The sequence below is a fragment of the Neolamprologus brichardi genome, chromosome 9 (assembly GCF_056152115.1).
Source record: "Neolamprologus brichardi isolate AB-2024 chromosome 9, ASM5615211v1, whole genome shotgun sequence".
Classification (NCBI taxonomy): Eukaryota; Metazoa; Chordata; class Actinopteri; order Cichliformes; family Cichlidae; genus Neolamprologus; species Neolamprologus brichardi.
Genome location: NC_142112.1, coordinates 33,569,380 through 33,578,585, shown reverse-complemented (window position 1 = coordinate 33,578,585; position 9,206 = coordinate 33,569,380). Strand labels below are relative to the sequence as shown.

The following is a 9,206-nucleotide window of genomic DNA, read 5'->3' as shown; positions in this document are numbered from 1 at the left end:
CCACAAATGTGCAATAATCTTTTCTGGCATCGTTGTATTTTTTACTCAGTTGTATATAGCATTTGTATTCTATTTTTATCTTATTGTATATTTTATTCTACTGTATATAGTATTTTATTTATTCTATTCTGTACAGTTGTGTACTGTATTTATTCTTATTGTATTCTAATTTTTGCTTCATAACTTTTGCACTGTCCACTTCCTGCTGTGACAAAACAAATTTCCCACGTGTGGGACTAATAAAGGTTATCTTATCTTATCTTATCTTATATTTAAATTTTTGTTTGTTGTGACACATTTTACCAGCTTTTTAGACAAAAATGTGTCTGAGTCTGGTATTTTATTATCTTTACTATCTTTGAAAAACAATCATCAGTGATGCAAATTTGTATTTTGCATTAGTTATTGCAATCATATGGCAGCAACTCGAACTGAGCATGAGAATAGTGTAAAAGGTGATTTCAGTGACTACGTCATGGTTGATGTTGCCAGATAAGCTGGTTTAAGAAACTGCTGATCAACTGGGATTCCCCTACAAAATCATCTCTAAGGTTTACAGAGAATGGTCTGGAAAACAGAAAACATCCCGTGAAAGTCAGTTCTCTGGGTGAAAATGTTGAGTTTATGCCAGAGGTCAGTGAAGAATGGCCAGACTGTTTAAAGTTGCTAACAGGGCAACAGTAAATCAAATAACTTCTCATTAAAATCAAGGCATGCAGAAGATCATCTCTGAACGCACAGCACATCGAACCTTGAAGCAGATATGCCACAGATCTGAAGGCAAAAGAAGGTCTAACTTGGTACTACCAGTGAGTGCCACTTTATTAGGTACAGCCACATTTTTATTTAGGTTCATTTTAAGTGAGTAAATAATTTCCCATTTATTTTTCTTTTTTCTAAAGTATAGTTTTATTTTATTTGACTTAAAAGAAATGTGTCAGCTCATAAAAACCTTTGTTTTATATATTTAATGTTTCTCAAGTTTCTTGACCAATCAAACAAGAAGCTACTGTGCAAAGTCACGTTCATTTTAGCACAATCTTCTAGAAGAAGTATATATATTACATCCAACGTCATTCATTAATTTTGCTCTAACTCTGATGAATTGTTGACTCCTTGAACTCCATCAGCAGATTAAGCTCCTTCATACAAATACAAGACAAAAGACGAGTTCAGGACGAGGCGATGAAGATCATAATAAGTAATTACATTTTGTTTAAACCACATGACTTTTTTTCATTGGCTCAGTTTCATTTTCTTTTTCAGTTTCTTTTGTCAAAAGTCATTTAGGGGTGTGAAAGAAATCATCAAGAGGGAAATCAGCTTTATACTGTTTATTCTACAGGTTTACACTGTACAGAAGATTAAAAGAGGCCATTTTTAAATTGACAGTATATATTTAAATTCTTAAACTCTTTGGAAATTGATTTAAAAATGTATTTATTATAAAATCACTATTCTGCTCTGCATTTATTTATTTAGCCTGTGTATTTATTTCTGATCAGACAACCGCCTTCATCTTAAAGAATCCCGTAAACGCCTCTCGATATCTGTAGCGTAAGTACTGGGTTGCCATGTACAGGATATTCAAGTTTGAAAGCTGAGGCTGTGCCAGGAGAGGAGGAGGGAGTCAGTAGGAGGCGCATCCGATATCAAATCGAAAGCAAAGTGAATGAGGAAATAAAAAAATCCACAAGACAGACATATTGTCCTGTGCTGCAGCCGTCGGACTTCATTTAAACCGCTCCAGCGGGTATATTTATGATAATATATTCCTGAAAAAAGTTTCTTTAGTCATGTCAAAGGCAGCGACTCTGAAAATAAGCCGCACGACTGCGGGGAAGGTAAGTCGGTGAGCTTTAGCTTTTTGGGAGAAAGCGCTCTCTGAGGAGGGCAGGTTGCGAGGTAAAGGAGCTAAACGGCTTCCCGGCGGCCTGCAGTGACTTTAAAGCGGACTTGGTGTGAGTGTTGAGCCCCGGTGTGTTTGAAAGCAGTCGGTTATAGTTGAAAAGCAGCGGAAAGTCCCCCGCAGGAAAACGAAAGTAAAGCTTTTCACAAACGTGAGTCAGCACTTGAACCGTGTTTTATTTGATTCATTTAGTCTGCTCACCTTTTCTCCACAGGTGGACAACTTCCGCCAGGCTCTGTATCGGGAGGTCAGTTGACACGTTGATTGCGTTAAATTAGTAAAATATTGAAATAAACCACCTTTTGTGACTTAATAATGACTTGAGGCCCCCTTTGTGTGTGTGTGTGTTTCCAGGCAGAAACTCTCTTCTCTGACTTCATCCCTCTGAAGATCACAAAGCTGGACTCTCTGCTCAAGGTGAAGCATTTTAACTGACAGCTTCTGTGACCTTTGACCTGGGAAAACTGCTCTTCACTCTTGTCCTTGTGTTTGTCTTTTATTTGATTGTTTTGTCAGGATGAGGTCTTCAGCATCACAGAAACAGCTTCCCTTAGGGCTCCTCTGGACATCCCCATACCAGACCCTCCTTCCCCCGAGGACGAGGTGAGAGCGCAGCAGCCTGTCACGCTTTTAGCTTCATCTTTCACTGAACATGACCAACATGAATGTGTTTGAGATCACTCTCTATATGAATGTGCTTCAGTCCACTAAAACGGTGAGAAGGCTTTTACTTTGAAAAACTGGGTCATTCGGCAACCCTAATTGACCCATACACTGACACAAGTGCCTCTCACGCAAGGACGCTTCAACAGGTAGACTTGAGGAGGCGGGGATCGAACCACCGACCTTTTGATTAGTAGACTGCTGTCAGCACAGCTATGAAAAGTGCCATGGAGTTTCTAATATCCTCACTTTACTACACAGGCGTGGAAGTTAATATTTCTGGAGCTTTACACAATCACTGTGATTTGAAATGCACATGTAATAAGACATATTATTTAACTTGGGCTGCACCAACACATGTTAAAATAAATCTGGGTTGGTTTGAACAACTTTAATTGAGGCTCGTGAACTATAATGAGCCGGACATCCAGATAAGATTCAGGACGACGCTACTAATTACATTATTATAACACCTTATCTTGTAATATCATACAGAAGGAATAAGAAAAGGTCAGTTATGGTCAGAAGTTGGGGTAAGTGAAGGTCGGTAACTTTTGGTTCATTTCATCTCTGTTTATCAAATTAAAATAAAACCTCAGGGTGAAGTTCGGGATAACATAGTGACAGAAGCTTAAAGTCTGATCTCTGACAGCAGATTTGGAGGCCTGTAAAGACCCCGCTTTGCAGGTAGAGGACTGATATTTGGTTTGCAGCTTGTCATATACAAGGCACATAATATTCCTGAAAACTGTTGAAATCAAGGGAACAGTTTCACAAAAATTAAGCTCAAATTTTCTGAGAAAACTTTTGACATTAGAGACCAGAAGCTTTGCATTCCACAAATCTCAGTTATATTTTTTAATATACTGAAAGTTACTTTTCTGGCGTTCTCTTCACTAGTGCATTAATTGACGCAGAGTCGACCAACACACTCACATCTCTCTGCTTTGACCTTTGAATGTGTCTTTATTGGCTCTGAATGAATTTTAACTGGTTTAATGTGAGTGCAAATATTCAGCTTCCTCACTTGCAGGAGGAAAAAGGGGTAAAGCACCTATGGAGACATCAAAACATGTGCTATGATTATCAGAAAATGACCCCACCCTGCCATGTTGCTGTGGGGTCACAGATAGGATTATAAAAGAAGGAGGCTGTGCACAAACTGTGACATCTGATTTTTCACATTTTTAATTGATTTAAGACGCCCGGTAAAGCCGATCTTTTCTCACTCTGTAAAAAAATGTCTCTCTCAGGAGATGGAGACCGACAAGAATGAAGACGACGAGAAGAAGAAGAAGAAGCGTAAGGCATTTTTGTAGCCACACATGTGAAAACTGAAAGGTAGCGTGTGATGTCTGTGGGGACGGGGAACAAAAGCTTCATCTGTTCTCTCTGCTCTTCAGCCCCAAAGTGTGGCTTCATCAAGGGGAACGAGAAGATCACGCTGGTGCTAGAGAGAGTGAAACCAGAGATAGTCGCTTTTAGAGAGACCATCATCACTGTGAGTGAATCACTGCTCTGAGGGCTGATTGATGCTCTAAGACAGGAACAATATGAGAATGATTTAATGCTCTGGGTTCAAACTGCAGGTCACCTGCTGGATTCAGCACCTCATCCCAAAGATAGAGGATGGAAATGACTTCGGAGTCGCCATCCAGGTATACGTCGTCTGTTTAATTGGCTGCTCGTTCATTTTAATTGAATATAAAGCCACTGATTTTAACTTAATGTGATAAAGAAATACGTTGATCTTTAAGGTTTTTTGTTTTTGTTTAAACCACAGGAGAAAATCTTGGAGAGAATCGCTGCAGTGAGAACCAAAGTCGACGGTTTTCAGACCAACATCAACAAGTAAGTTGGACGTAAATCCTCCTTTAAAGCGCGGCAGCTGCCTTTGTGTCAACTTCAGAGTCATTTTACTGAGAGTGGAGCCTTTCATCACTGCTGTTTAAATCCTCAGGTACTTCACAGAGAGGGGGGACGCTGTGGCCAAAGCTTCTAAGGAAACTCATGTGGTGAGTGATGATCTCGGCCTTTCTGCATTCGAACGAAGGCTGCAAACATCGCGCCAGAGTTCAAACACACTTAGGGTGCTTTCACACCTGCTGTGTTTAGTTCATTCAAATTGAACTCTGGTTTAATTTGCACCCCGTTGCGTTTCTTTTGTGCACATGTGAGCACAGTAATAAAGAGCCTTTGGAGGAGGTAGTCTTCTTCCTGTATGGTTCATTTATGTTGTGAATGCACTCTGACCTTAAACTAAACTGCTAAGTGTACGTTGCTAGATAAGCTGAACATCTCCCTGTACCTACATGTGGTTTGCATTCTGGGATGTGGACAAGGTAGACAAAGGTCTTTACTGGTTAGCAACTAGCTATGAAATGGACCTAATCCTCCAGAACACAGCACCTTGTTCCTGTTTGTACTTTTGTCGCTCCCACCTCAGGCACATCTGGCCAATACGGGGACTGGATGTGCTCACGTTTTTGTAATCATGCGCTTTGGTTTGTTTGGAGTTCACTTGGATTCTTTTCTGGGTGAAAGAAGCCAAATCACAGGAAAAAAGCTACAAGTTTGCAAACTCATCAAATGATTCGGACCGAAGTTATAACAAAGTATAGGTGTAAAAAACGCCCTTAAAAGTCTTTCTCAGATAATAGCTGGAGCAGCGGTTCCCATAGTTTTCTAATATTGTGCATCCTGAGCACCACATGGAGCAGAGGAAGTGATGCTGGATGAGTTTTGGGAAATTTTCTTTCAAGTATCAGATTTGAACAGTATAAAAGGTGGATGATAGCAGCAGTTTGAAGTCTCACTTTTAACATTTTGGCCACCACTGTTAGTTTTTGGCCACCCTTTTGTCCAGACATGCACCAAAACCCGATCACAGACTTCTTGTCTGTTACACACAGCAAGTTACATTAGTCAGATAACTCCATTCAAAATGGATTAAAGTCAGTAAAAGCAAGACTGAATACGTGTGTGGATGAGAGCTGCAAAGGTAAATACGCTGAATATGAGCTTTAAGCCTGAGAGAAGACACAAAGATCTCAGAGATGGATGAACACTAGCTGGTTTTAGTCTTTTTCATCACTGAACATCCCAACAAGCCTCGAGCCTTGAAGTTTATGACACAAAAATATGAAAAATGCCTTTAACTCTTTTTCTTCTGCCCTCAGATGGACTACCGCTCACTCGTACACGAGAAGGACGAGGCCATCTACTCGGATATCAGAGTGATCGTCCTCGACATCCGCGGCTTCTACGTAAGAAGCCTACATTTATATTTCCCCCCAAATACTTTAAACCATGGGAAAAAATGGATCTTAAATAAAATATGAGTTTTTCTAAGATTAAACTGTTTGAAAATCAGTTTTTTAATCATTAACGATGTATTTTTAGCTGCTGTAAGTCAATTATTAATCTGCATCTCTGCTTATTCTCCTCAGGCCGAGCTTTATGACATCATCAGCAAAAACCTGGAGAAGGTGACCAACCCAAAAGGAGAGGAGAAGCCCTCGATGTACTGAGGCTCCCGGGGAACGGGAAAAGCCACTGGGATGAATTTAAACAACCTTCAGCTGCATTGATCACCTGCTAAACTCAATATCAATCAAGTATCCGGCTCTTTGTTTGATAAACATTTAAAATAAATACATAAACAACTGGATGGTTTTTTTTAGTTCTGCTGTTTCATGGTAACACTTTGGTTTTATACCAAGATTTGCACTAAATTTTAAGTTGTGTGGTAAAGAATGAATAAAGAAAAGTGTTTTTCAGACTGTGTGACATCCTCGGATTTATTTTTAACAAAGAAAAACTTTTCAGCATGTGCACCTCTCATCAGTGAGGAATCTTATTACAAAAATATCTTTCTCATTCAGGATCAGGAGGAAAAACCCAAAGAAAAAACAAGACATCAACAATAATAATTATATAATAAAGTCAGGAACAGCAACACAGGAAGGTTAACCGGCCTCCGGGCATTTACACTTCTGGTCCTTCTCCACCGGGGATGAGCTGCAGAAGAGAAAATATGCAGCCATATATCAGCCTGTGAAGGTTTAAAACACCGGGGGAGATTATGGGACACGATCAGGCGTTTGTTTGTTTACCATGGTGATGTTATTGCCATTGAGGAGGATCTGGTCGAGCTTGGTTATCCTCCTCCCCTCTGGTGTTATTTCACTGCAACACATTTGTTTATAAATATAGTCAGCGGTGAACCCGAGAAAAGGTGTAGTTAGAGTAAAAATGTAACAGGAGTACTTACAATTCTGTCACATCCTCCAGGACCATGTCTGACACACACAGTTAAAGACAAACTGTGCAACAATAAACAGTAAAGAGACATCAAAGTGCAGCTAAAAGCTTTACACAAACGAGCAGGAGGATGTGGAGACGTGGACGTGAGCAGCACCAGCGCCCATCCACAGAAGCCTTTCTACTTCCTATTAATCTCTAATAGTTAATTAACTAATTAATGAATTAACTGGCGGCCACCAGCCGTACTCCTCATCCTAGTAGACACAACGGAGGTATCAATTCAAAATCCTATGTCCCCTCATTCTCAAGTTATTGCATTCACAAGAATTTCACAGAACTTACTCTGACCTTGAGGACAAGGTCACCCAGATTCAAACTCCAAGATTTTTAGAAGATGCAACAATGTTATCCATTTGAAAATCCTAGCTGACTTCCCTCTTAAGTTATCGGATTCACAAACTTGGGTTTCCAAGGTGCCCACTGAGGTGATGATAATACCCCATCAGACTTTTAAGAGTAAAAATGAAAGAAGCCCTACAGCAGGAGGAACCCAGGCCCCACTGCACCAGAATGAGATCTGACAGCAGAGGGAAATGGTCTGTGGCCACCATCTGCTACACCTGTTGTTACTTTAATTTGCACCAATTTGGCTGAAATAGATTTACCATGGTTTATTACTCCTACCTGGATAGATTGACATGCCTGAAGTTGAACTGTGTTGTAGTGTGATGACTGACTGTTTCCTTAAATTTTTTGATCAGTCTATTCGTCCCTTGTTTGTACAGATCTACACACTTTTTATTCCAATGGTTTCTGCAACTGTCCTCTCTCACATTTCTAAATAAAACAGAAACAAAAAGTAACACAATAGTTCTCATACTGCCTCTCATCGCATCGGCTCCACCTCACAGCATGGATGACTTCAAACAGTCGATGGTGTGTACAGCACAATACAGTAAGATCAGTAAGACTTTGTACATTGTTGGTGTTTAGGTGTGCACTAACTCGCTTATCTGGACACGTTTTAATTAAAAGATACTGACGAAGTCATCGAAGCCCAGCAAGGTGCCGACAATTTCTTTGTCAGTTTTCATGACGATGTGAATTCGGGAGCCGATGCATTTGTCCACAAGCTCTGCAAAAGGAAACATACAGAGAAATTACACATCCTATAATTCAGGTCAGTGTTTCTACTTTTTACACTTCACTTACCTACCTACTTTATTAACGGGTATCTATCTTTGTTAAGAACTCAACAGTTAATCCTTTGAAATACTATAAAGTTTTAATAGTAGCTTCCTAGTCACATGATGTAACATTAAACCGATCCCCCCCAAAAATCAAAACAATATAGGCGTCTGACTGGATTACAAATATGCAACCACATATTTTAAAAGGTATAATCTATAACTAAATTGAATAAAAAAGCCGACAATGTAATTTTTAAATTTATTTTGAAGATGCCAATAGGGTAATAGACGATAATCCAGTAATCTGTAAATTTTCAGCTAATAAACTAAACCAAATAAGAAGCATTTTGTAGAGAGTAGAGCCGCAACGTTAGCTCCCTACCGGCGTGATGCTAATGCTAACTAGCAAACATCTGCCTACAAAATGATTTTCAGTGAGCCGCGGCTCAAACTACGGCCGTCGCACGCTGACTCGGAACAGCCCCATTTAAATCCACAGACGTCAGGAACAAAACACAGCATCATAGAGATTTTACAAACCGAGCGGGAGCAGCTGCGACGGGTTTGTAGCCGACATGTTCAATCAAGAGACTTCCCTCCACAAAGCCAGAAGTAATCGACAGACGAACAGTAGTGGGGCAGCCAGACAAGATCAATCAATCCAGAAGAATTTTGTCTCTGGGGAAACAAAAGAGTCTCCTTTTTAAGAAATTCAAACATTCAATGTTGCAACCAAATATAATACACTTTTTAAAAATTCAAACAAAACACACACACACCTGAGGGTGATATTAAATTATTCTGTATATCTCCACACGATGGCGCAAATTGTGTCGAGGAACACATGACATCATTTTTGTGTTTAAAAAAGAGAACAGAACAGAGATCAAGATAATTCACCCCTGTAAAATCTGACCGCGGATAGTTATGCTTTATCTTTCCTTGACAGGTGGAATTTAAGGTGACATACACGTTGTCGTTGAGCGGGAAACACAAGAGACTAAGCTAACTATCTATTTTTTAAATGCAGATTATCCGGACATTATTCTAGGGCAAGCTGTCTGATAATATCAATGAAATTCCAGATTGAAATGAAGGAAAATATGAAGGAAATGTTAGTCAACTCATTACTTTTTCCACAAGAACTTTAGCCTGATTGCATTTAAAGCCTTTAAACT

General features: G+C 39.6%; 2 protein-coding genes across 2 annotated transcripts; one reads left to right on the top strand and one right to left on the bottom strand.

Annotated features, from left to right (window-relative positions):
* Positions 1-1,643: 1,643 nt before the first annotated feature.
* psme2 (proteasome activator subunit 2) lies at positions 1,644-6,242 on the top strand. Its single transcript, XM_087846319.1, has 11 exons — positions 1,644-1,844; positions 2,124-2,156; positions 2,264-2,326; positions 2,426-2,512; positions 3,826-3,874; positions 3,976-4,073; positions 4,162-4,230; positions 4,356-4,423; positions 4,533-4,587; positions 5,752-5,838; positions 6,022-6,242. Exons 1-11 carry the CDS (start codon positions 1,797-1,799, stop codon positions 6,100-6,102), a joined length of 738 nt encoding a protein of 245 aa, XP_087702445.1. The 5' UTR covers positions 1,644-1,796; the 3' UTR covers positions 6,103-6,242.
* Positions 6,243-6,354: 112 nt separating this feature from the next.
* On the bottom strand, positions 6,355-8,888 carry lsm5 (LSM5 homolog, U6 small nuclear RNA and mRNA degradation associated). The gene is made up of 6 exons (XM_087846320.1): positions 8,808-8,888; positions 8,569-8,706; positions 7,878-7,973; positions 6,846-6,873; positions 6,688-6,760; positions 6,355-6,592 (listed from the first exon to the last, which is right to left on the bottom strand). Exons 2-6 carry the CDS (start codon positions 8,603-8,605, stop codon positions 6,560-6,562), a joined length of 267 nt encoding a protein of 88 aa, XP_087702446.1. The 5' UTR covers positions 8,606-8,706; positions 8,808-8,888; the 3' UTR covers positions 6,355-6,559.
* Positions 8,889-9,206: the final 318 nt, after the last annotated feature.

Excerpts from the sequence above, each read along its gene's own strand:
- psme2 (XM_087846319.1), top strand. The coding sequence starts at position 1,797 with ATGTCAAAGGCAGCGACTCTGAAAATAAGCCGCACGACTGCGGGGAAG. Across the intron at positions 3,875-3,975 it reads CGAGAAGAAGAAGAAGAAGC|CCCCAAAGTGTGGCTTCATC; the intron begins GTAAGGCATTTT and ends TCTGCTCTTCAG. Across the intron at positions 5,839-6,021 it reads TCGACATCCGCGGCTTCTAC|GCCGAGCTTTATGACATCAT; the intron begins GTAAGAAGCCTA and ends TATTCTCCTCAG.
- lsm5 (XM_087846320.1), bottom strand. The coding sequence starts at position 8,605 with ATGTCGGCTACAAACCCGTCGCAGCTGCTCCCGCTCG. Across the intron at positions 7,974-8,568 it reads GTCGCAGCTGCTCCCGCTCG|AGCTTGTGGACAAATGCATC; the intron begins GTTTGTAAAATC and ends TTCCTTTTGCAG. Across the intron at positions 6,593-6,687 it reads ATGGCAATAACATCACCATG|CTCATCCCCGGTGGAGAAGG; the intron begins GTAAACAAACAA and ends TCTCTTCTGCAG.